General features: G+C 37.0%; 1 protein-coding gene across 1 annotated transcript; it reads left to right on the forward strand.

The window, feature by feature from the left end:
• Nucleotides 1-807: 807 nt before the first annotated feature.
• Nucleotides 808-27501, forward strand: LOC114462786 (sodium- and chloride-dependent GABA transporter 2-like). The gene is made up of 15 exons (XM_028445774.1): nt 808-1035; nt 9444-9631; nt 11458-11592; nt 12073-12213; nt 13269-13356; nt 14112-14244; nt 15158-15292; nt 17310-17413; nt 18026-18150; nt 18344-18456; nt 21045-21182; nt 21268-21370; nt 21457-21557; nt 23906-24076; nt 24153-27501. Exons 2-15 carry the CDS (start codon nt 9445-9447, stop codon nt 24249-24251), a joined length of 1773 nt encoding a protein of 590 aa, XP_028301575.1. The 5' UTR covers nt 808-1035; nt 9444; the 3' UTR covers nt 24252-27501.
• Nucleotides 27502-27786: the final 285 nt, after the last annotated feature.

The raw sequence follows: 27786 nt of genomic DNA on the forward strand, positions 1-27786 counted from the left end.
ATTTATATGCCTTACATAGTTTGGCCCATGACTCACATACACACACCATCTCAAACAATTGAAATAGATAGATACAGATGAGATGGTATATCATAATTATGACTTAGTATCTTATAATTGTGACTTAGTATCTAATAATCATGACATAATGTATTATTATTATCATTATTGTACATTTTTAATGGTGTAAATGGACTAAGTTAGTGTGTGTATATATATATATATATATATATATATACAGTATATACCAGCAAACCCCCAGACCCTGAAAAGGAGCGAGTGTGTGTCAGTTAAATCCAGTTAAAGCACATCTGGAAAAACTTGTGGTCCGGGGACCAGATGCGGCCCTTTGTCTAATTGTGTGTGGTCCCAAAAGGAAATGCACACAATGACTCCAAGAACATATAAAATGACAGAAAAAGACACAAAAGAAGAACAAAATGACTCCAAAAAACACACCAAATGACAACAAATATGATAAATGAACTTGACTTATATGGCGCTTTTGCTTCACAATATCAGCTCATTCACCCACTCACTCACATCCACGCAAATATACACAATAATGACTCCAAACACACACTAATGACTGACAAATGCACAAACACACTACAAAAATGACATATAAAACACACAAACTCCCTTTTATCCCTTCCTGTATTAATGCTCAGATTGATTATGTATCTAAATGATGATATTGTGACCGTCGGAACAGACAATGACACGTTTGTGGTCATTTTGTGTGAAAGTTGCACATCTCTGATTTAGAGATGCCTCATTGAAACTCCTGCGTTAGTTTGAATGAGGCTTCCTCGGCTCCGCCCACTCCTACTCCGTCCGTCCGTCCGTCCGTCGGTCCGTATCTTCTCACTGTGGCGGATAAAGCGGTGAGTCCAGTTCACGGACACGGTCGGTCTCACGGTGACAAACAGGGAAACGCACGAGGAGCCCGTTCTCCTCTCCTATCAGAACGACAACACGCGCGCACCGGGATGGACCCATAGAGCCTTTGAAACTACCGCCGTCTTCACTGAGGTACTTACTTTCCTTTCATTCTGTCAGACAATTTATGGACATTTTATCTCCACCGACGAACAAACAACGTGATTTTTAAGTCCAGAGCGTGTGAACAGATGCCCTTCAAACACTGTAGAGACTGTAAAGCTGCACTTGCCGCTTGTTGCTCTACTATGTAGGCTAAAGGTGAACGGCCACGCTTCAGTGCTACTTCCCTTGTTTAGCTTTAACACCACAGACTGACTCTAACACTCCTGCTGTGCAAACATTGCAACCTACCGCTCAGAAATAACCTCCATAAAAAGTTACACACTAAATATTGTTATTAAATCAAACACATTTTTCACAAAATCCACCAGAAAGAAGTGCAGATAGCCTAGACTAAATTTCCCAATTGGGTGATTTAATTTTTATAATTCAAAATATGTATTCCTGTGTCATTTTCCTTAGCTTCCTTAGGTTTCGGGTTGGGTTAATTATCTATGATGTTTTCCAAACTCTCTAGTAGTTGTTGACAGCAGCTGCTGATGCTGCTGCTGCTGCTGCTGCTGCTGACACCCAAAAGTCATCATTGTTCATGCACTTGAACTTGTAACTTTCCATCATGTCCCAGACTGAGTGAAGAGCATCAATTGGTGAAAGGAGCCGTCGGGGTTATTCTTTTCTACAATTTAATTCAGCGGACGTACAACACCAGCGCAACGCGTGCTTCAAGTTTGATAGACAAATATTTAACATAGTGCAACCATCAATATCAACAACGCTATTCAACATAGAATATTGTCAGTGCAAATTTTGGGTTTTAAAGGGTCTTTGTGACGCTAAATTGACTTTTCTGTGCTTTAAACATCATAAAAGTGCTATATGGGCTTCATACACATGCCTAAAGTGTTTTTTTTTTCATTGATTTCCTCAATCGTTAGAGGGTGATTTGCTCCTTTCTTACTGCAGGGTGAGCCCAAACACCTCGCTCCAATTTGATGACGCGTTCCCACTTTGATGACAAATTTGACACGGCACTGAGCTGGAGAAGCCGCGCCTCCTGGAAGATCTCTGCCGTGATTGACATGTAAACAGACACGCCCACGAAGGTGAGCATTTCATCGCGTCCTTCGCGCAGTGCTATGTATGTATTCTACAGTCTATGTGTGTATCGGCAAACGCCCCGCCCCCACACTCTGTCTTGTGTTCATAAAGCAGCATGAGCTCGGCTACGGAGTGGGTGGGAGGAGGGCGGGCCGTCCTCTGGCCCTACGTCACTGTTAGGGGTGAGTATTGGCAAGGATGTTGCAATACGATACGTATCGCGATACGCGGGTCACGATACGATATTATCACGATATATCGCAATATTCTACTCAGTTAATATCAAAATTAAATGTAGAGGTGAAAAATCAAGTTGCTGTATATGTTCATCAGAAGATATTGATCATTCAGAGGGCAAATTAAGTCAAAACTATTTGCTTCAAAACATCTTATTTATTATTTATTATTAGTGTTTTTGCACATTTTCACTGAAAAAAAGACAATTTAGTGTTACACACTGTCATCATAAAATAAAGTGCATCAAATAAGCATTGCAACACATTGAAAGCATTGTAACCACCACTGAAATATTGCACAAAATACACAAAATATTGATTAACAATAAAAAAATATTTTTTTAAAAAATCTATTTTTAAATTTAAAATCGATTTAAAATTGGCACCCAAAAAATCTCGATATATCGTGAAATCGATTTTTTTTTTCACACCCTAGTCACCGTGTGTGGAGGAGGAAGTCAGTGTCCCGTCTATAGACACGCCCACTCATGAATATGCATAAGTAAGCTGCAAATCAGCCTGTTTGTGTAGAGTTGCTCAGAAACTGACTTTTCAGAGGCTAAAACTTTGGAAAACGGGCGAGTTTGGGAAAATAAACCTCAAATACTATATTTTCGGGGTTCTTAGAACAAATGGAGATGTATGAAAAATAGCATGACATGGAACCTTTAGAACATCTGACTCTTTCTACAAGTGATGCACCGAAATTCCGGCTAAAGAAAATTTTTGGCAGAAAATGGCCCAAAGTCAAATTCAGTCAGGATCACTTTAGTCAAATTGTTTATTAGCATGCAGTTTAGATTTGGTGGTAAGGCTCTGTTCTGGGACCTCTCTGCCCTTCCACGCAGCTACTTAGAAGGCCTGAAGTGAAGGGAGCTCCCCCTCGCTCTTCCATGAGCTACTTGGAAAGGCATAAGCAGAGAGAGCGGTCAACATGGCCCCCTGGAACAGAAGCACAGAGACGCTGTTTAATCAGACAGAAAAGGAGGAGCTGGGGTAAGGGTGGGTTGCGAGGCTTTTGCGGACAAAGCGTGCCGAAGTAGGCGTGTTGCAGTGGTTTAAATACAGCACCGTGACTAACTCTAACCAATGGGAAGCATGAAACATGATCAGGTGGATGATTAACTGAATCAGGGGATGGATGCTGTCAGTTGTTACAGCTACTGTCAGCTGATGGGGCTGGGCTTGCTTGACTTCCGTGCCAGCCTGAACTAACACATTGCTCAATTTTTGTTTTTCGGCCGAAAACACTTTTCTCACCGAAAAAAGCCGATCGAAACAGGATGTTGTGATAATGCACTGTGTGCTTGTCTTGAAACGGGCCAACTGTCCACAGACTCACAGAGTGACTGTATTTCAATAAATCTTGGAAATGTACACGCTCTGTGACTTAATAATTGCACATTGTGTTTTATTGAGAGAACATATTTAGTTTGACTCTCTCTAATCAGCTCAGTTAAAGGCCTGCACAAAATGATTTCATGAGTTGGGACAAGTTAAACATTTTATTATTATATTTTATATTGTGCATTGTTGGAATGTCAGTGCTAAGTAAATATTTTAATATTTATTTATTTATTTATTTATTCTTTCAAGCATTAATATTATTTTAAATAATTGAAATGCTTAATTGTAGATAGGTTCGTACACATTTATACCCATAAATGCAATTATTTGCAATTATTTGCCATTGGCTTTTTCATTTTTGATTTTCGGTTTTGGCTAAGAATTTTCTTTTCAGTGCATCCCTACTTTTTACCCCAAAGGACAAAGAAGAGCAGGGTCCAATCCAGTGCCTAATGTTCCTGAACAGTCTCTTAAAAGTAGAATGGGACTCTGTTGATCGTACAAAGTTGGGTAATTAATTCCACCATTTGGGAGCCACAGAGGAGAAGAGTCTTGGTGGAGATTTAGAGCCATGCTGGGCTGGGGGCACCAGGGGTATTTCACAGGCAGAGCATAGAGGGGGAGAGAGAGTGTAGCTCTAGATGATAGATTCCTGGTCAGCAGGAGCCGCTCTTACCATTAATGTTACATTGTTTTTTTTATCAAGATGAAATATCCAGTTAAAGCTAATTATTATTATTATTATTATTATTATTATTATTATTATTATTCTCTTAAAGGAGAGATGCAAAAATGTGACTTTGTCGTAGGGCTGGACAAAAAAATCGAATTTTATGTGCATTGGAAAAAAACTAAACAATACTAATTAAAAATAATAATTTTTAGGCAAAATTGCCCAGTCCTTCTTTGCCCCTGGATTAATGTTATTAGTAGGGTAGATTAGCTATATATATATATATATATATATATATATATTACATCATATTGTAATATTCATGTTACATAGATTTAAACACTAACAAAAGTGGGGCAATAGACTATGGTGCAAAACTTGCTACACATTATTATTATTATTATTATAGTTGTTATTGCCGCATTTGCTGTTATTATTGTGTTATTACTGTTGTAGTAGCAGAAAAAGCAGTATAGCACTATTATATAGAATCAATAAGTCTAAATTGTTTGAATTTTTCCTATGACCTCTGAGTTCTTCATAACCTATGCACCTGCATTGGGTTTCACATGTACAGTATGTGCATTTAAACTGGTTTGTGTTAGTGGATTAGTTGTCTGCCCTGTCCTCTCCTCAATGTCAGCTTGTTCTGCAGACATCTGTCTTGTCTCTATGAACATGTCAGCATGCTGTCATTTGACCTAAGGAGAACCTGTGTGAGCTTGTGTGTGTGTGTGTGCATGTGTGTGTGTGTGTCAACCCATAGAAAATATTACATAATAGGAAACATATGTTCCATGCTTACAATTGGTTAGAGTGAGTCACGGCGCTGTATTTAAACCATCACAAACACGCCTACTTCTGCACGCATGGTCCTCAAACAACTTGCAACCCACCCCCACCCCAGCTCCTCCTCTTTTGTCTAATTAAACAGATGGCAACGGCTCAACGAATCCGGGACACTCAGATGTTCTATCTCTCTATCCTGTTCTGTTCTCTTTTTGCTGGAGATGTCTTTCTGCTAAAGGGAGTAGTTTCTTCCCACTGTCGCTAAATGCTTGTTCATGTGGATTAGTTGGGTTTTATTTATTTTTTTTACAATATATATATATATTTTTATATCTTGATAGCGCGTCGATATGACTTTGTCGTAATTTGCGCTGCATAAAGTTCAATTGAAGATACTATGGCTGTGCTTCTGTTCCAGGGCTGCCTGTGACCGCTCTCTCTACCTATGCCTCTCCATGTAACTTATGGAAGTGAATGGGAGCTCCTTTTGCTTGGGGCTTTCCACGCAGCTGCTGGAAAGGGCAGAGAGGTCCCAGAACAGAACAGAACCCTGACCGCCAAATCGAAATTGCATGCTAAATAAAGCTATTTGACTAAAGTGATCCTGACTGAAATAAACATTTGGCTCAGGAAAAACATTCCGGGGTACACAGAACTTATGATGAATTTGTTTTACGAAGAAGTTGAAATATTAGCCAGAAAACGTGTTTACACGTTTTTACAGAAAAAGAGTCATTCATCTCCAGGTGTTTATAACAGCTGTACGATGTCATGTTGTCATTGCAATAGGAAGTAGAAGTGGTTATGCATCAGTTTTGTTAAGTTTTAGCATAAAGTGCTTTGGGAAACACTGACCACTAACGCTATTTATTAGAGTTGATAAAGCACTTTTGCCGAGTCTGAATATTATTGAGTAATACGAGTCAATCAGTCCTCATTGTCTGCATTCTGTCAGTCACAGCTCTCCTCCCCTACACACATACAGATGTGTGCTGTCTGATGTGTCCCGCATAGGCGGGGATAAACAAGTCTTTTTAAATGAGGAATCTACCGATATTTGACAAGGCAGGGATGGACTGGGCGGTACTACTTACCCGGGGTGAATGTGGGGTTTGGGTTTAGACGTGGTGCTTGGTAAATTGCGACCTGTGTTGTGTCTCTGCCTGTCAGAAATGTATTTTTTTTTCTTCTTTTTTTTCAGCTGGGTCTAACCAGTTTTTTTTTACTTCACTGGGTGTCTGACACTGTCTTGCTGTATTTCATAAAAAAAGATAGTAGTGGTATACAGTAAATATTACAAATGAATTAAGCCCACACACACACACTCTCTTTTTCTTCCTCTCTCTGCCGGTTTTTTAATTTTTTTTAAACACACGCACACACCTAGTGTGGAAATAAAAATAAATAAAAAAGAACCAAAAAAAAGGAAAAAAATCACACCGATCATGAAAAAGAAATTAAAAGTTAAAAAAAGAAAGTTATGTTGAGTATGAAAACTCTTGTTCATTACATTTTACTTCATAATTTTAACCCCATGTGTTGTTTTCATTGTTGAAAAACTTGTTCTGTAAATAGTTTGTTTGCTATTGTGATCAAAGCCGTTGATCTGAAGCTCATTGCTGATGCTGTCCTTTAAATAGTTTTATAATCAGAAATAACCCATATCAATTGCATGCTTAAAATAACATACCGGTTAAAGCCCCGCCCATTTCAAGAAAACCCGACCAACTTCGAGTTCACTCCCACCCACTTTCTGGTTAGGCCCCTCCCACTCCGAGTACAGCTACAGATAATGCTGTCCTCGCTCAACCCTATACCATTTATACATTATGTTTGTACATTTGTGTAAATGCAATGCAGGTTTCCATTGCTGTAAGTAAACACTTTAAAGGCGCTGAAAACCTTTTTTGTTGAAGAAAAAAAGCACTTATTGTACCTTCTGTAACCTTCATCATCAAAAGACTCATTTTAGTCCCAACTACCAAATAACAGAAAAATATTACAATTATTAAATTACTAATATTTATATTTAAAAAGATAAAATAAATACAGTGGCAGCATGTGCCCAACAATGCATTATATATCACAAGCAGGTGCCCTAATATGGTGTATACCTAATTTATATTGGTAATTTTTATAGAATGAATTAATGATATACAATACTATAATGTATAACCTACACATGTACTGTATAACTAATACTTGGATCCTAAAATCAAGAAATAATTTGCATGGGAAAAAAATACCACAGTTACAACTTTCTTGCACTTATCATCACACAGTATTTAAAAATGTGTCACTAATTACTTTAGGGCTGCAACGATCAAACAGTTTGGTAATCGAGTATTTATTTTATTGATTACTCCATTAATTAATCAAGTAATTGGATCAAATATATTTGTACTTTATTAGAGCAACATTTTTAATATAGGCTACAACAGAAAAAGGGACTGATCACTTAATAATACCAACCCATTTCTTTTTTCATATGTATATTATGCAAAGTGAGAGAAGACAAAACAGGCATATTTACAAAAAGTTTCGAGACGACAAATGCAGGCAGAGCAAAAAATAATAAAATAGAGCAAATTGTAAAAAAAAACCAAATGTATATATTTTTTTTCTTTTTAAAACAAAAGAGCTTTGTGTCAGAGAAAAGTACATGAGAGCCATATTCACGACCCCTTGTTTAAGGGACGAAAGCTTGAATGCATATTTAAAAAGTCCACCATTTACATCTGCTGAAAGCCTTTAGATTACCCTGCCAAATGCTTTCTAGAAGTTTAATATTCAACCAACCAGGGGTGGAGCAGTGATTTTAATAGTAATAAATAATAAACTGGGCTTTAAGCCTTTAAGCCCTGTATATATGTTGTTACACATACAGTATATATTGAAATTTGTCCTCTACAATTGAACCCATCCCTGGGGAGCAGTCGTGTCGTAAAAGTGAGGGTGTTCTGGGTTGGGCAACTGCCGACTCCCAATTTATTATTATTTTTTATTAATTTATGAAACCATGATAAAGCTGTTATTAAGTCAGTCTTTATGTCTTAATTATTATTCTCCCAAAAAAACAAAAAAAGTAGAAAACTTTTTAACAACTTTTTATCTTTTTCTTTGGCCATTTTGCAAAAATTTGACACTTTTTAGTTTTTTTCAGATTTTAGCTTCCATTTGCACATAAATATCATTTTTTCCTAATTTTTGACAATTTTTTCAAGTTAATTTTTGACACTTTTATGCCTTTTTTGTTGAGTTATCAATAAGCTACCTTTTGCCCAAAAAATAACACTCTTTTTTCCCTACATTTAGCGTCTTTCTGTTCCACATGTTTGCCCTTTTTCACTATTCTTTGCCACATTCTGCTAATTTAAGGTAGCTGTTGCCATTACATACTGTACCACGCTTCCTCTTTTTAAAAAAAATTTTTGGCCACTCTTTTGCCCCATTTTAGTCACTTTACTCACATTTTAGTTTGCTCATCGCTGTTATCTCTTTGTTTACTTTCTCGGAACAGCAGCTTCCTCAAATGGCTGGCTGTGTATGGCCTGATCACCATTCAATCAATCTAACTGGACCAATACTTTTTCAACAATGAATCGCTCTGTAAAAAAAAGTGAGGGGGATGAATTTTAGTAAAGCTAACGGTTAGTGACAAATCGTGTTTTGAAGATTGGGATTAGACAAAGCTGGCCGCCAACATGAGGGAGAGGAGGTACAGTGGCAGGCTGCTGTGGCTGTGCCCGGTGCTTCCACATTTGAATAACATTACTCTTCAAGAGCAAGATTAAGATTATGAAATGATGCGTTCAGCCATTTAACAACATCCATGGCTGTTTAGCAGTAAAGTAGTAGAACACATATTTTCCAGCTGTTTTTTTCCTTCACCCCCATGTCGGGGTCACTGAGGAGACAAACAAAAGCTGTATTGAGGAAAATTGCCTCCATGCCAGGCTGATCCGACCCTGGGCTGACCTACTGTGGTGAGACTGCTCTCATTGTGCACATATTGGACATTATTACTGAGCCAGTAATTCTTTTTATAGTCTGGCTGTGGCTCTTTAGTAGCTTATGAGTTGATGCACTGAGGAGACCTCAGACCTATGTGTGTATATACAATAAAGATTCATTGATTGATTTACGATTCAGCAAATTAATCCATAGTTATTTGTTACACTACAGAAACCATAACTGCAGACTAACTACAATCTGGCTTCTAAAATCACTACTTTCATGTGTTCATATATGTTCTAGTTACCTTCCTAAATGTGGTAACTCTGCTCTCTTTGCAGCATGATGGATAAAACTTATGGACCCGACAACTTCAGAGTGGATGTGATCACTGCTCTTCCCTCTACCATCACACCAAGCAGAGGGCAATGGTCCAGCAAGATAGAGTTTCTCTTGGCAGTTGCAGGGCAAATTATTGGCCTCGGAAACGTGTGGCGGTTTCCATACCTCTGCTACAAAAATGGAGGGGGTAAGTTATATATATGTATAACCTTTTCTAACATTCCACACGTCAAAATAAGTAATAAAAGTAGGGGCGCAATGATTGCAATTTTCTGGCCGATCACCAATTTTTTAAAAAGCCTGACCAGCCGATTCCGATTTTGGCCGTTCCCGAATTTCTTTTTTTAACAGAGCACACTGTACACCTTGAATATTCTAATCTTATATTGTTGTAAAACATTGAACAATACCTGTGAAACGACACAAACGTGTTGTTTTAACTGCACATGAGGTAGTTATCTCAAATATAAATTTAGAACATGGCTGTCCAAAATACTAAAATGTGTCAGTTCCTTTAGTCTTTCATTCAAGAACTGAGTGTGATTTACACATGACAAGGAACTATTGACATGGTTGTACTTTACTCTGGTCATTGAGTTGTTACCAAGTAAAAGCTGTAAAGTGTGCACTCGCTATCTTGTCTTATCCAACATTCTAGCTTCTGTGTTGAAGTTGCTGACGAGGCTCATTCTTGTGCTAATTCAAGGTGTCAGAATAAACAGTGCATCACCACAGTTTTTTTTTTTCTTTCTGTTGCTGCTAAATGAACAAAATACCCAATATTAGGCAGTAATGTTATGGTGTTTAAATGTTTCTATAATTTGAAAATGTAATTCACATTTCCAAACCTTAAAATATGAATTGCATGAATGCAAAAGACTAGCTTTAATTCTGGCATAGTTGCAAAATATACTGTAACTGTAACATAGTGAAGATGCAGATGGTTTAAATAGTCAAGCATTACTTTGTGTTGTAGTTTTATGAGCGGCCATTCATTCATTTAACTGTATAACACAAGGACCTTGTACCTCTTAAATCAGTGTTGAGCCTGTTTTAGCCCAAGGATTGCTTGCCATTTTTATTGAGTGAGCCAGATTAGAAAAATAAAATCTATACAGTGTAATATTCATAGTCAATCAACTTAAATGTCATATGTATAATTAACTACAACACTAAGCAATCATCATTCAACACCCGAAACTAAATACCAGCAACATTTTCACTCTGCGGGCTGGAATGGATGAAGTCCCTCAGGTTTAACACAGTTTAGAACACAGGTGTCAATCACAAGGCCCGGGTGCCAAATTTAAAACATCCAAATCACCCGCAGGGAAAAGTAAATACGGCTGAGAAAACATGAATCATTGTGTAAATTACCAAACAGTTTAGGTTGTGGATATCTCAGTAGGGTTGCAAAGGGGCTTAAAATATATGCACATTTCCACATTAACTGAAAAGTAGAAACTTTTTATTGAAATCAAGCAAAAATTGTGAGTAATTTTAAATCATATCCATGCAAAAATAATGATGGAATCTCTCGTCGGTCTGACGAATATTAATACACTTTAAAAAAAGCAAAAAAAAACATAATGTTTCAACAGTTTTAGTTGGAAGTAGAACTTTACAATTCTTTTAGGGGAATTTCTTTGAATCTTTCACTCTGTATTTGCAGAGGTTGGCAGTTTTCCTATGTTTGTAGAAGCCGATGGAAGTCAGAGAGTGTTTTTACTCTCAAATTGTGAAAGAAACTTACATTTTCCAAAATCCTTGTCAATCCTTGAATTATTTGACAAAATGTCCCCAAATTAAATGAATATAGTCACTAGCTGTCACCTGTTGTTGGGATATTACTGCATACTTTTCCCTCTTTTACATGGAAATGCAAAGTAGCACTAATGTGGAAATTGTTCGACTCCCCACCTCTGTGGCCCACTTGAGATCAAACTTATCCATATTTAGCCCCTGAACTAAAATGATATGTTTTCACATCATGTGACTTTTGACTGCCCTCAGGGGTGTTCTTCATTCCCTACATACTCTTCCTCTTCACTTGTGGCATCCCTCTTTTCCTGCTGGAAACATCTCTGGGCCAGTACACCCAACAAGGAGGCATCACCTGCTGGAAGCAGATCTGTCCTCTCTTCGAAGGTAAACTACTTGGAATTAAAAATAAATAAATAATGGATTTCAATTAGAAATAAATGATTTACAATTAATAAAATTAATGCCACAATATTGTTTTTTCCATTGATGCTGTTTATAATTGACAGGCACAAACCAGGTGCTGGTGTAAATTTCCACAATTCTAACACTGAGAAATTAGTCCTTCCTAATAAAACCAGCAACAAGGCTAAGCTTAATAAGTATGAGCTTAATATTAACTCACCTAAATATACTAAGTAAAAATGTTGATTGTTATTTTTCAACTTTTGTGTTATTGCAGTTTTTCTTTCATTCAGCATTAGTATGAGGATTAACACATGAATGTTGACTGCATGATGATTCTATGTCAGACTTACTGTGACAGAATACGTTTCAAAGTACAACATGATTGAAAGTCAAAGTTTTGTCTCAACATCTGTGCCATTATCATGTCTGGGTTGTTTTTCCCTTTTCATTGTTTTGCAGGGATAGGTTATGGCAGCCAAGTGGTCGTCTTATACTCCAGTATTTACTACATAATCATCTTGGCTTGGGCGTTCCTTTATCTCTTCTCTTCTTTTAACGCTGAACTTCCCTGGGCAAACTGCAGAAACAGCTGGAACACCGGTATGAGATCCAAGAAAGTTGAAATACATTTTTAGAAAGTTTTATTTTTGCCTAGGTATGAAACTAAAAACAGCAGATTTTCAGGGTTCCCGCGGATCCTTAAAAAGTCTTAAAGCAGAACTAAGTAACTTTTTCACCTTTTGCCTCCAGACTGGTAGCAGTCTCGCAGCTTTAATCAGCTTTATTCAGCATCACCTGCTCAGTGTTTAAACAACATCTCATCAGAGCTACAGAAGATCCGCAGGAAAAGTTGCGCGTTGTTGTGGACAAAACCATCGACGCCAGGGATTGTATACGTAGTCTGAAACATCGTTAATGATAACGTCTGATACTCTAAAATCTTCTGACTCCTGGTGGTAAAATAACTGATGCATTCTTGCGTCCATTTATTTTTGTGAAATCATTATGGTCTGGAATTATGTCATCTGGATCATTTAAATTAAGTTGATCAAAACTTAATCAATAAACCTGATCAGATTCAGTAAACCATTGATTCCTGAGGGGAAATTGGATGACGTTAATGCTGCTCTCATACATCTTTATATGACATGTAAATAATGAAAAAGGAGCAGTCTGAATAATTGATGTCAATACAACTTATTTCTTCCTTTTAATTGTATCTTACTTTATTTTTTATATACATTTTTGTTTAATTATGGGTTTTTTTTTATTTATTAGTGTTTATTTTGTTTCCTCACAGGAGTTAAAAACTAATATTTCTGAAAAGAAAATTAATGTATCTTAATTGACCCTAACCTTATGTAATTGTTGTGGCATTTTTCCCCCCAAATGTGTTTACTGTGAAGTGGGTCTTATATTTAATTTCAAATAGCATTAAAAAGTCTTGAATGTAATTTGACTGAAGCTGTAGGAACTCTGTTTATATACAACATTTATATTACATGAGCAAAAGGTTACGTAGAATAGTCCTTCAACAGCATTGTATAGTGAAAATGGTTTAAGTTTATAACCATGAATGATTAAAAGTTATACATGTTGTTTCCATTGTCATGCATGGTCACATGGACAAGTTTGTTATGATTGTGTTTTCTCAGAGTCCTGTGTGGAGTTTGATGGGAAGCCAGAGTACCTCAACATGACTCTGCCAGAAAATGCAACATCTCCAGTGAGAGAGTTTTGGGAGTAAGTAAAAAAGAGAGAGAAGCAAAAGTAAACAGAAACTCTGAGAGTGAGTCGACAGCAGAGGTGGCAAAAGTACTAGTCTTCAGTACTCAAGAAAAAGTATAGATACATGAATAAAAAATGATTCTGGTAAAAGTATTGAAGTGGCTCCCTTACTTGTCTGAAAGTAAAAAAGTACATGCTACTAAATGTACTTAAGTTAAAAAAAAAAATGTAAAAAGTAAAACAAATGTCCCTTCAATAATAAGCATTTATTTATTTATTTTTTATACTTGTAGAATACTGATTCATGGGAACAAGTTAAATCTGTTACCTTTGAACACCTGGAGATTTTAGCACTAGCTTTAGCTTTGAGTTTAACATTTTTAAAAACTTGAAAATGTTAATTCTAAAACTAAGGGACCTGCCTAACAGAAAAAAAGTTCTCATTTTGCCTCAAGAGAATCATGTTCTCCAGGTTTCTAGAATGGAGAGGTGTCCTTTTTGGTCTGAAAAGCCTTTCACAAGCTGCGTTTGCGGTTGTTGGTTTCCATCTTTTTATGTCTTCAAAGGTCTTAAAAGCTCAATTTTAAAATGTATTAAGTACATATATTTGTTTAAAAAAAGTAAGGAGTGAAAGTAAAAAGTCACCAATAAGTAAAGTACAGATAACAGAAAAAACTACTTAAGTACGGTAACAAAGTATTTGTACTTGGTTACTTGTGACCTCTGGTGGACAGCTTGTGAAATCTAAGAGTTATATGTGTGACTTGCAGGAGGAGAGTGCTGAATATCAGTGGCAGCATTGATGAGTTGGGGAGTATCCGCTGGGAGCTGGCTCTCTGTCTGCTGCTGGCCTGGATCGTCTGCTACTTTTGTGTCTGGAAAGGAGTCAAATCCACTGGGAAGGTGAGAAGAGCCACTTTGGGATCGACCTTTCCATCACACACGTGATATTATATTGCGGTCAAGTACATTCTTTAATTATGGTTACGGTGACTGGCGTTATTTTCAATTACAATTAAATTACAATTATTTTCCCCCTGAAAGTCAATTACTTTTTCAATTTCTAAAGTTCATCACAAGTATTGAACCTTTAATAAATAACCATATCAAGGTTAGCCTTCTTCTTGTGTTAGCTTTCTGTTAGCATCTCTTATGATAACGGGTCAGTTTTCACCCATGTCTTAAATCAGCTGTAAAATAGACTTAAAAATATTAGTTTTATCTAATCTGTTTCTCATTTCTCTCTTGGTTTCCTTGTTAGGCTTCCTAATCAATGAAAATATTGGTTTTAATATTTTGTTGTGGGCGTCTGAGCCTTTTTTTCTGTCAGAGAAGCCCTCGATTAATTTTTTTTTAAAGTAAAATGACAGATTGAGGGAAAACATGAAACATATTTTATTAATTTTTAACTACCTATGTGTAAACCATAGAACTGTAACATGCCTCCCCAGTTTTGCATTTAATTAGACATTGTAATTGACATTTAAAGAGTTTTTGTACCAGTAATTACAATTACAAATAAAATTTGTTTGTTTCTGAACTCAATTACAATAAAATTACGATTACAACAGCAACAGACTTTTTCAATTACAATTACATTTATAATTACATCATAACTGTAATTAATGATTAAAAAAAACAGCTAAAAAGGCTAATCTTTAGCAAAACAATGTATGGAACATCAGTGAGCTGCTTACAGTAACAGGGGTTAAAGAACAGATCTAACTAAACCATCAGAGTAAATTTATTTAATGCCTTATTACATAAGGGATCGACAGTCCATTTATCATTTTCCATTGTATTCCTTTTTCCACAGGTGGTTTACGTCACTGCTACCTTTCCATATCTGATGCTGGCGGTGTTACTTATTCGGGGCCTGACCCTGCCCGGGGCTATTAATGGGATCAAGTTTTACCTTTACCCGGATCCATCGCGTCTTTCTGATCCCCAGGTATCAGGCAAAGTATATTTACTTTAGGTCGCAGAGTGTACCATGTGCCACTTGACTAACAAATGTGTATCTAAATGTTTGGAATAGAAAAGAATCTATTCTATTCTATTTAGTGTACTTCCTCCGTCATCTCCTCTGCACATATTCAAAACATCTCAATTGGTACTTGGTGTTATATTCCGAGTTCAGTGTTTTTCAATACCAATGGTTCGGTACCACCAATCATCGTAATATTTGACTGGCAAATAAATGAGGAATTGGCTTTCGGGTTTTTTTTCTTTTGGGGCCCTAAATCGAAAATCTGGCTCCGAGCGTTGATGCGTACACATCCATAGACTATACCTACCAAATTTCAGCTCAATCCGTTCACGAATAACAGAGGAATAACGCGGCCTAATAATGCAGTATAAAATATCTGAGCTGGTGCATCTTGTCAGTTTAAATAACTACAGAAAAAAATAACACAATAAAAAAATTAATCACGTTCTTTTTTTTGCACCACAAAGAGCACGGAACCTTTCTCCATTGCACAAGTTCCCGGTATACCCATAATACTGATGCACAGGCTGTTTCGACTCCAAAGCAGCTCTGTTGCTTGAGAGGAAAGGAATGGGTTCTGTACTTGTCAGACACGCTGCCTCCGTGGCGATGAAGCACACTGAGTCTTGAAATGGGGTTTTGGTGATTTAATAAAAACACACACTGGATGGGTTCGTGTACACTTTACGACATGTAGCAGCATGTGATCTAGACCAAGCAAGGTGAACAAAGCGAAGCGGTCAACAAAAAATACGGCTACCCAGCTCTCCTCTCTCCTTCCGACAGCCGGAAATACACGCCTTTTGAAATAGCGCCCTCTACCATCTGTCATATGACCCCCGCCTCCCGTGCATTACCACAGCAACCAAACACAGTGTCACACATACACAAATATCCTACATTATGGCTCCTACACTGGCTACAATGGTAGAAGCTGAGGAGTCTTTATGCGTTTTCATTTTAGTAAAAAAAAGGAAAACTAAAGCCCAGTTGTGTGCAAATTGTGCAAGAAAGAGTTTGTGGATCACAGGAGATCTTCTAGCCTCCAGCAGAGCTTTTCCACCTCAATGCTAACTATGTAGCAGCTAGCACAGACAGCAGTCCTTCGGACTGTACACTAGACAGAGCAGGCAGGGTGGCCCATACAATCCACACTGGACAAGATGACAGGGTTCAGAGCCAAAATGAATGAATCCATGAGTGACAAATGAACAAAGTCAGTGGATAAATGATTGTAGTGAACAGTCGACCACTATCGGTGGTAGAGGATGTGGGCGGGGCTACTACTACTAGAAGTGATTGCTTGATGTTATTACAGTACTTTGTTTTGTGATGAACAATGTTATTTTTGATGTGCTAATTTATGACACTGTGATTGACGGGTCTGTTTTATTTATTTTACATTATCTGAAGGAGAGAAAAAGCAATAAGTTCGGTGTTCATTAATTGTATTGCTCAGAAAATTATTCTTACTGTTTATGATGTGCTAATTTATAGCATTACATATGGACCTGATGTTTTATTTCATTTCTATTATTTGGAAATTGACAAAAGTGCACATCAATATTTCCCTGATGCTCTATTCTAAACTAAAGGTATCAGCAGCCCTTGGGTCTAGTCTCACATACAGAGGAATGGAAATAGTTCAAGTTTGTTTAAAACAATAAATGACTTCATAAAGCCACTTTGTTATGCATAAATCTTTTGATCTGCCACAATAAAGTAATTTAAATGAAAATACCTCAAGTTGAGGGTGTTTCTCAGCAATTTTTAGGTGAGATTAAAAAGAGATTAATTAGATTAATTAATTACAGAGCATAATTAATTTATCGCACAATATTTTTTAATTTATTGACAGCACTAGTTTTACTATCATAATACCTGAGATCAATTTTTTTTTCTAATGGGTTAAAATTCAGCGACTAGTAATTCTATTAAGTGCTTCAGATTTAATAGGGAAAATGTTTTTGTCTCCCAGGTGTGGATGGACGCTGGCACACAGATCTTCTATTCCTATGCTATTTGCATCGGGTGTCTCATGGCTCTTGGCAGCTATAATAAGTACAACAACAACTGTTACAAGTAAGTTTTTACATTGACACACAGAATAGGCTGTACTTACAACCGTGTTTGTATTATTGAAAAGTCAATTATAATATGCTTAGGTCGAGATTTGTGGGCTCACATCCTTTTCTTTCACTATCGTCTTCGCGTGGTGTTTGTAGGTTCTCACCTTTATCGTTCAAGGGATAAGATTTGCCGATTCATCTTCAGTTGTGTAAATGGTTATAAGCACTGGGAATACGTGCAAAACATTTTTTTTTTTTTTTTTTAAGGATTTACTTTTCGTGTGGGAAATGTATTTAGTGCAAAGCTTGTGATGGAAATGTAAATCTTAATCTATAGAATAAACAAAATTGTCAACCGTCAACCACTGCTTCCATTGCCCCACCCCCACTCCCTCTTCCTTGTTCCTTTCCCCCTCACCAAGGTGTAACACAGCACTTTCTTTTTATATCTTCCCTCTAATAAACTTTGTCTTACCTATCCTTAGGGTAAGCAATGAAAGAAATTGTTTTTTTTTTTTCATTGCAATAATAAAGTAGTAGTGTAGTGTTGACGTTCGACAGCATGTGCAGGGAAAATAGAATAAACTTAAAATTGTGACATTTTATTCTTTGTTTCTGTTTGCAGAGATTGTGTCTATTTGTGCCTTCTGAACAGTGGAACTAGTTTCGTTGCTGGGTTTGCCATCTTCTCCGCACTGGGATTCATGGCCTATGAGCAGAACATAGACATATCCAAAGTGGCAGAGTCAGGTGAGGGAAACAGAGATAGACTAATAGAGTGGAATCCTGTGCAGGGTGTACTCTGCCTTATGCTGCAAGTCTGCAAGGATAGACCCCAACACCTACAACCACCCTGTATAGGATAAGTGGGTATAGAGAACACAATGAGATGAGATTGAAGCAAGTGATTAATTGATGGAAATGTTTTATCTGGACCCTGCAGGTCCTGGATTGGCGTTCATTGCTTATCCTCGTGCTGTTGCCATGATGCCTTTTCCTCAAATCTGGGCTATCTTTTTCTTCATCATGATCATCTTACTTGGGCTGGACAGTGAGGTGTGTAGATTACTCTATAACAAGGGAAGCTTATAGACTGCAATGGATCCCTGCTACTCTGAAAAGGAGCAAGCGCATTTGAGAATGTATAATAGATCATTTTTAACACTGATTTGAAGCAAACGAACAAAAATGTGATCGGTGATGAATCGTGCATTTTACACTCGTAAGTTATGATTAGATTAGAATCAGGAAAAACTTTATTAATCCCCGAGGGGTAATTAGTAAGGCAAAATTTAAGGATAGATTGACTTTATTAATTCCATGAGAAGGCTCCCTCAGGGTAACAAAATTAAAGTTGAAATGATTTTCACCTAAAACAGTCATCATGTTATTGCAGATAAAAGCCATCAACATTCAGTGTAAACACAAAGCTAAAATAACAATCAGAACTAAAAAAAAAAAACTAAAACTAAACTCAGCTGAGATAACTGATGGCACACACACGTATGCACGCGTGCGCACACCAAACACACATAAAAACATCCATATTAAAGGGGCGGTCTTATTAGAAAATCATTTTAGAATGGTTTTGCTACAGTGATATACATCCCTTTAACCTCATTCAGAGGGCCAAAGGTGAAAAAGTTGTGTTGCCTCCTTCCCTTGTTATTCCACATTTTGTAAAAAATCAGCTCCAAACGGGCGAGTTGGATTTTCCCTGCTACTTGACGTCACGTAGCAGAAACTCCTCCTCCTTACAATCCTGGCTCCTCCTCTCCTATAAGAATGTGAGCTCCCAGAGCAGTTCCATTTTTAGTACCCGTTATATCGCCTCGTACCGCCTTTGACATGATCTGACGTGTTTGTGACAATGCAACGCAGCTGTTGGACAAAACAAATGATTATCACCTTAAATGCACTATTTCTGTAGTTAGAAGAGATGAGGAGGAGAAGAAAGTGACTTAGCAGCTCCAGTGAGTGAGCAGCTGAATGAGTGCTGATGCTGCTGCTGTGATAAACACACACCCTGAAGCAGCGTTGAGACGGACTCACAATAACAATAGCCGCTTAAATAGCCATGTAACGTGCAGTTTTTTAGCTGAAAACAATAACAACAGTGTGTGAATAGCAAAATAAAATTGCTTTGGTGAACACTGATCTCCCTCGCAAGAGCGAGGCCTGAAGTCTGCGTCTATAGACACGTCCACTCACGAATATGCATAAGTGGACCCCAAAACAGCCTGTTTTTAGAACTGCTCAGAAAGTCACTTTTCAGAGGACTAAAACTCCAGAAAACAGGCGAGTTTGGGAAAATAAACCTCAAATACTATGTTGTTGGGGTTCTTAGAACAAATGGAGATGGGTGAAAAATACTGGACCTTTAAGACAATGGGCGTCATGCAAGAACCCATATAAGAACAAAACAGAAAAATGTTTCATGTCTTGGATTTTGTTAGCATCCATTGATTTTTGTGATTCATCAATGTTTTCCAATCTTAGGAATTATCTTAGGTAACGCTAATGTTCAGTGTTACCCAGTCCATTAGGCATAAGCAGTGAACACAGAATGTAATGAGGACTCGCTGTAGTTGTTATAATTATATGTTATACCTCATAGGGTTCTTACATTTATTGTCTCGTCTACAGTCACACCTATGAAGCAAACCTTGGTAATCTCCTGTTGTGAAATAGTATTTCCAGGGACACTTGTTCATTAAGTTGTAGATCTACATGTGATTCGTCTTTACAGCAATTGCAAGAGTCCTGCTGTGCTGTGGTGTTCTGCTGGGTATCACCACTTTGGCTTGTGTTAGCACACAGACTCTAAACTCTGTTTATAGACACACACATATACTGTATATATATATATATATATATATATATATTGTGTGCAAATTAAATTAAATAGGTCTGTGTTTCTGATCAGGCCAGTAGAGAAGGCTTTGTTGCATTTACGGTAGGGTGGTTAACAAAATACATTTTCACCAAATTTTGCCAGATCACTTTTTGCCTTCTTAACAACAAAATGGAGTCAGTCGCAAATTAATGGTGACACAGTTTTTCCACAGGAACAGTGCTTGAACTGATCTAATGTTATTACTTATTTAGTATAAATACAAGGAGAAGCTATTAATGACCATACTTACCTTTATATCATTAAAGTTTCTGATATCTGTGAAAGTTACGCATTCTTTGGTTGAGCAATAAAAATTGTGAAAAAGTGTGCCACCCTTTGAGGATATTATATTATGTATAATTTTTGGTACAGATGTTCAAAATATCAATAGGAACAAGGCAAAATGAGATCTGGCAAAATATGGAAAACTTTTTTTTTGTACCTTTATATTGTGAACCACCCGTTTTATTGTGTTTATTTTTTGTGAACTAATTGATCTTTTTAACTTTTAACAATGACTTTACACTTTGTTAGGGTGTTTTCACACCTTAGTCCAACCAAATGAAATTGTAGTATTACACATAACTTCCATTGAAAGTTCACTATTGAATTCAGATTGTCCTTCAAGTATCATTTGGGCTTTTGTACTTTAATCTTAATTTCAGAGTCCAGACCATAGGCAGTTCAATCTTGTCAGTCTCTTTAAATCGTGGCTACAGATGTTGTGACCGAGGCATCTCTGTTTCAGTTTGTGGGTCTGGAGGCCCTGGTCACTGCAGTATCAGACATGAATCCAGCCTTCTTTCATGTCGGACACCGGCGTAAGCTTCTCCTGCTTGCGATCAGTGTTTTTAGTTTCCTCATTGGCCTTGTGATGGTGACAGAGGTAAGACTAAACTAAACAATATTAAATATCATGTTTCCTTGTGCTAATGGAGCTTAACTAATATAAAGCTGATGGCTCCCCATAGGGAGGCCTGTACATTTTCCAGGTGTTCGACTATTACGCCTGCAGTGGGATGACGCTGCTCTTATTTGCCATACTACAGTCTGTGTGTGTTGGATGGGTTTATGGTGAGTTGATTCACAAAATGGGTGTTTACACATTCTCATGTTAATTTCTAAAGGTCATCACATGCATGTTTTCCATCTGCTCACAGGTGCTGACCGCTTTTATGACAATATAGAGGACATGATCGGATACAGGCCTTTACCTCTGATCAAATACTGTCTGAAATACATCACTCCAATCATCTGTATTGTAAGTCACAATCCCTTACTGTGCATTAGCTGTTTTCCTCTAACGTTACCACAGATAAGTTACCGTATTTTTCGGACTATAAGGCGCACCGGATTATAAGGCGCACTATCAATGAATGGGTCTGACTGGGTCTATTTTCATACATAAGGCGCACCGGACAATTTGGCGCACCGGTTTTATATTATTATTATTATTATTATTAAGACACATTAAGCGAAACAAAATAGTCAGATAAGTCAAACTTTATTCAATTCATCAACTATAACTCTCAACATTGTTCAGGTTTAACACATAAAATACAGGACAATACACTCACTTTTTCAGTTCAGTATGTTGAAGCACAGTAGTTAATTTCATACATAAGGCGCACCTGATCATAAGCCGCACTGTCAATTTTTGAGAAAATTAAAGGATTTTGAGTGCGCCTTATAGTCCGAAAAATACGGTAGTTAAATGGTTTGCATCAAAACACACCCAGATACACCCTGCATAGGTCAACAGTTCAACTCCTTTGTTTTCACTCATATGCTCAGTAAAAAATGCTTTTAGTGTGTGGTATTTAGTTTACTACTTTAGCTATCAGGTTATAGCTTACTCAAGCATCCTAGTTATCAGGAAAAATGACTACATTTTGATCAATTTGACCTTTTCAACAAATTTTTTTTTTTTTTTTTTAGTAAAAACTGAAAAAAAAAACAATTTTTATTAAATCCTCTAGAGCGCAGCCGTCCCAGCATACGTACTTTGTAATTGAGGATTGTATCTGGATGTTTGTTTATTTATTTCTTATTCATTACAATCTGTAGTTTTGAAATTTAAAATAAAACAAAAAGAAAATTTGCTGGAAGCCAATCAATACAAAACTGAAGGAAATAGAACTTTAAAAAAATAAATAAATAATAATAATAATAATTGCATTTATAATGTAGTCATATGAGTCACCATAAGTAACAATATTAATCTAGGAGTGACATCCGTGCAGTGTTTCTGTTATGTAATGCAGTACTCACTTAAAGATGATATGTAACAACTTAACTCTTTTCAAAAACGTACCTGTATGTCATCCAATAGCTGTTCTCATTAATCTTCTGTTTGACATTTACTCACAAATGGTAAAGGTTGAGATTGCTGCTCAAACGTTTGTCATATTTTCTGTATTTCATTGTGGGATCTGGATTTCTTGTGTGTTTTTTTTTTTTTTGCTAGACAAGACAGTGATTCGCTTGATGTTGTTTTTATCCTGCTTTGTTTTCTGTGTTCCCCATAATATCCAGTCACTCAAATTGCGGCTATTGTCAGGTGTTTGTGTAGAAGCCACAATATCAAACATCCGCCGTCGTTTTGTAACTTTCAATCCTAAAAAACACCAGAAATGTCAATCAGTAGTGGATGAGAACAACTTTTAGGTGAAATACAGGTAATGTTTAAAAACTGTGATTTGTTATTTAGCTTTAAGTTTCTTTGTCTTTCTGGTTATTTGTCACTGAAACTCCATCAAAGAATTTGTGAACATTTTCTGAAATACTGTATTTAATTTTAATGTCAGATGAGTGAACCTTAATGAAAATACAATAAGAAATGCATTAATTGTGACAGAGAATATTAGACAAAAAAAACTTGTGCATAAATATAATATAAATATTACGCCGTTGCTTCTATTCTATTCTATAATGTTAACTAAAATACCTGCTACATTTCACCTAATACTTTGAGTACAGTGAAACTGAAACTGTGAGTAGTTTGCGTAACAAAAAAATACTGATTGTGAGCACAAATTGTCTCTATATATAGTTTTTTACAGTTTTCAAATGCTACAATTTCTGTCACCATCAGTGTGTGAATAGGTAAATGTGACTATAGTAAATAAAGCGCTGTAAAAAGTAAATTTACTCCCCAACCATGTTAGTATTTCAGCATGAATGTATTCTGAAGCCTGACTTGACTGAAATGCAGCTTTTAATCAATACTTGTTTTTCTGACATGAGCATATATATATATATATATATATAGAGACAAAAAAAAACTTGTGCATAAATATGTTAACTAAAATACCTGCTACATTTTACCTAATAGTTTGAGTACAATGAAACTGAAACTGTGAGTAATTTGCACAACAACAAAAACACTGATTGCGAGCACAAATTGATTATATATGTAGTGATTTAAAGTTCTCATATGCTAAAATGCTCAAAATTCTGTCACCATTATGTGACTATAATAACTAAAGCGTTGTTAAAAAATAAAGTTCATGTACTCTCCAAACATAATAGTATTTCAGCATGAATGTATTTTGACTTTTAAGAAATGCAGCTTTTAATCAATACTTGTTTTTTCTATGACTTTTTTAGGCCACTTTTCTTTTCTCTTTGATCAAATACACGCCTTTGAAGTTCAACAACGTCATGGAATATCCGTGGTGGGGTTACGCCCTCGGCTGGTGGTTCACGCTCTCCTCAACGCTCAATGTCCCGCTCTGGATGTTGTATAGGTTGTGCACCACTCCTGGTTCTCTGCGTCAGGTAACTGGAATTCAATGAATCAGTGATTTCAAATGGAGATTTTTTCTAAAAACTTAAAAGTTGTCTGCTTTTTTAGAGATTCTCGACCCTGTGCACTCCTGCTGAGGACCTCCGTTTAACCAAGGTGGAGAAGATTGCTCTAGAGCGGTTTGACTTACCAAGTGTCTTAGGATGAATTTAATCTCTCATAATGAGAGGAGCTTAACAACCTCAGATGCTGCCATCCATGAGGAATGCCTTTTAAAAGCCAACCAGGGACCCACACTTAAAGGAGTGCTTTCTAATCTTGATTGGTGTCCGACCAATTAAAACTATGCTTTCCAGTCCGGGTTCCAGACTGGTTGAGCGCTACCTTCACCAGCACATCCATGGTTTGCACAAAATCATGCCATTTCCAGAGCCTGATGAAGACACTAAATTGATGAATTACGTTTGATGGCATCAGAATCGACCAACACTGCCTTAACATAAATCGACATCCTGAGAGATTTCTGACGCTGGACCGACTGATCTACCAACTGGATCATGTCAACCAGAGACTGATTTATGGATGGAAGTTTAAAACCAGACTATTGCTCACAAAACTCAACAAAAAAATGAACAAATGCTCATTGCAGACTGTGAAAATATTATGATTAACTTTTTTTTTTTAAACTTTCTACATACTTTTGTAAATCTTGAGTTTGTGATTGATTTGAAGTTTAAAACTCACTAAATATGTTTTATACAACAAAGACAACGTAAGTAACTAATATGGCAAGCTTGTTTAACACATTGCCCTATTGTGTGGATCCTATGGTCAGTAGCCTATCTTGAACTCCAGTTTGCTTCAAATAAGACCTCTCTAATCTTCATTTTAGATTGACTAGGAAAAATCATGTACTCCATTTACATGAATGGGAAATGTTATGAAGTTTTGCCAAGGCAGAATTGTATTGTTCATTTTGAATAAGTGGAATTGAATTTCAGGCATCTGTAATTTATAGCATTGATAGCTAATGAACATTTAAACAGCTTGCCATCCACATTTTCTGTCTGCGCCCTAATTAAAGCTGTAGTATGTAAGTTCTTTCACGTAGTTGATAAAATTAAACCCGACTTGAATGATAGATGGTAAATTCAAAAGTGCTATTTCCTGCAGAAAAGGAAACTTAAAGCTGCAATATGTAACTTTTTTTGGCATCACTTGGTCAAAAATCCATAATCATCTTTGAGCATATTTTAATCCAAAATGTTTTGAGTGGACAGTGAATCTCTGCTCCTTCTCCTGGCCCTGTAAATTAGGTTTATAAATACAGGTGCGTGACGTTGGATTTCCGCCAATCAGAGATCTTACTACAAATACATGTGCTCCATGGCTGCTCGACTGAAGTCAGGTGCGTTCATTAATACCTACCATTGATAGTAAAAGTGCGATGGCGGACAATCCAGCAGAACTCTCCATCGCGGCGTTAGGCACAACGGGTACACAGCAAATCAAGCGGAAAAAGGCAGACCAAGGTGGTGAAGAAACAGTTGAAAAGCACAAAACATAATCGGGAGGAACGGGCCACTTTGCATCTTCGCGGTTCCCGTTGACTGAGCAGGGTCCGCCCCATGAACTGGTTACAGAGGGAGAGTGAGAATAGACGGGATAAATCGTGTTTAAACCTAAGAGAAGCTTATTCAAGTTGAATTCATTTTACAGTCTGGATTTGGAGTGATGGTTGTTAATCTGCCTTGAGCGGCAGCTGAGATCACAACCGACTGTGTAAGCTCTGTGTAGGGGGAGGAGCTGACAGCAGCAGTCAGGGCAGTAACTACAGAGTAATACGTGCATTCATGTTAGAGTCTCTCTAATGTTCCAATAACACAAGATAAAGTCCATACATTTGTCACTAGTCTATATTGTGAAAAAAAGTTGCTAAGAGCGTTCACAAAAGATACTGGTAAGGAAGGTTAACTTTCGGTTTTGTTTTCAAAACAGAGCTAGGAGAGGATTCTACATACTGCAGCTTTACCACAACTTATATACACATATTTGCACATCGGTGAGAGCGTAAGTAACACTTAGCTTCCAAATGGCGACAACTCTATTCAAAACAATTTAATTGGCGATGATAGAAGGAACTGAATTACTGTCCCACATCTTTTTTTTTTACCATTGCCTTGGTTACATGATGCAGCAGAAGTTGCATCCAGCTTTTACAGTAGAAGTCATCAGCGTACAGATAAGGTCGATAAACCATGAACGTGTTTGCTGTAGGAAATTGATATCGCAAAGGGTCATTATGTGCTTAACTAATCTGTCTAAAGAATAGACATATCTTCAAATATTTACTCTTATCTCATTAAAAGTACTTGTTTTTGCCTTGTGAAAATGAACAATGTGTAGGTAATAGCCACAGTGTTTCAGTGTACGATCAATTAGATGTTAAATGCTTTGTTTTTATTTCTTCTTATTTGTCATATTTATGTGTTTATTCTTGTATTTAAACCTAGTGGCAAATACCATGAAGATCAAAAGGCCTGGTTCTTTGAAGGTAACCTGCGTTCACCGAGTCTCAGATAACAAAGCTGCTTAGCAACTGTCTCTGTTAACTCAGGGTCTTTGAGTGTTTCTGAGCACGTTAGAGTAACGGTTGTGGGTGGGGGAGGCACATGGGGGACGTAATGGGACTTGTTGTAAGCCACTTGAAAAGAATGCCCAAAAACATCTTGTGCCTTTAGAGTGGAACATGTTGTACTTGTTTTTGCTCTGTAAATAACGATCAAGGCATAGCATGTGATGTTCCTGAGTGCTTGAGCTAAGAAGTGTTATATTAGGCTTTAAAGGTTGAAGGAAATGCCAGATCACCCAAAATGGACTTAGTTAAGAAAATTGTGTGCGCTGTGGAAAGTTGAAACTGTTGGACTCTAGGAGCTATGGTTCATTTCACCACGTGTAGTAGAGAAGAAAAGCTGCCAAAGGTTGCATCCTGTTGGGAAATTCATGTTGGGTGTGGGATACATATGTATGTGCATATACGTATATATGCATATGTGTGTATCCATAAAATGAAGAGTCCGTCCTTAAGACTGCTCTACTGTAAAGTGTCTTGAGATACCATTGGTTATGATTTGGCGCTATACAAATAAAAGATTGATTGATTGATTGATCCTGCTGTATGATTGTGTTTAAATCCTCGATTTCTGGCTTAATTTCTATCATTTTAACACTGCGCGGTAAATGAACGGTCAGTTGATGTGTTTCAAGTAGCATAAATGGATGCTGTGGAGGTGAATGGAAGGTTGGCCACCGGCACATGAATAAATGATATTAAAAAAATGCATAAACAACTCGTTCTAGACCTGTGTGCTGTCACATATGTACAAGTTGTGTGTTACAGCAGTGTTACGACATGCAGAACGATTGGCCAGTAAATAAAACTGAGTTGTTAAAGAAACTCTCCTCGTATCATTCAAAATGTGTGCGCACAGATATGAATGGGGTTGTAACGGGTTTGGGTTTAAAGAGTAACTAAACCCCTTTGTTCTGCTGAATACAAATGTATTTGGGTGTGAAGTAGTGCTGTTGATTGATCCTGATCTAACTCTCAACATTTTAGTCAAAGTTTTTCAATTTGTCATATTTAGTTGTAAAATAGCAGTGACTGCCCTCTATGGGTTGAAACCTGGCTATTACAATAGATTTTTGCTATTGGCTGAGAACAAGATCATGTGAAGTTTTA

This window comes from Gouania willdenowi, chromosome 5 (genome assembly GCF_900634775.1).
Source record: "Gouania willdenowi chromosome 5, fGouWil2.1, whole genome shotgun sequence".
Taxonomy (NCBI): Eukaryota; Metazoa; Chordata; class Actinopteri; order Blenniiformes; family Gobiesocidae; genus Gouania; species Gouania willdenowi.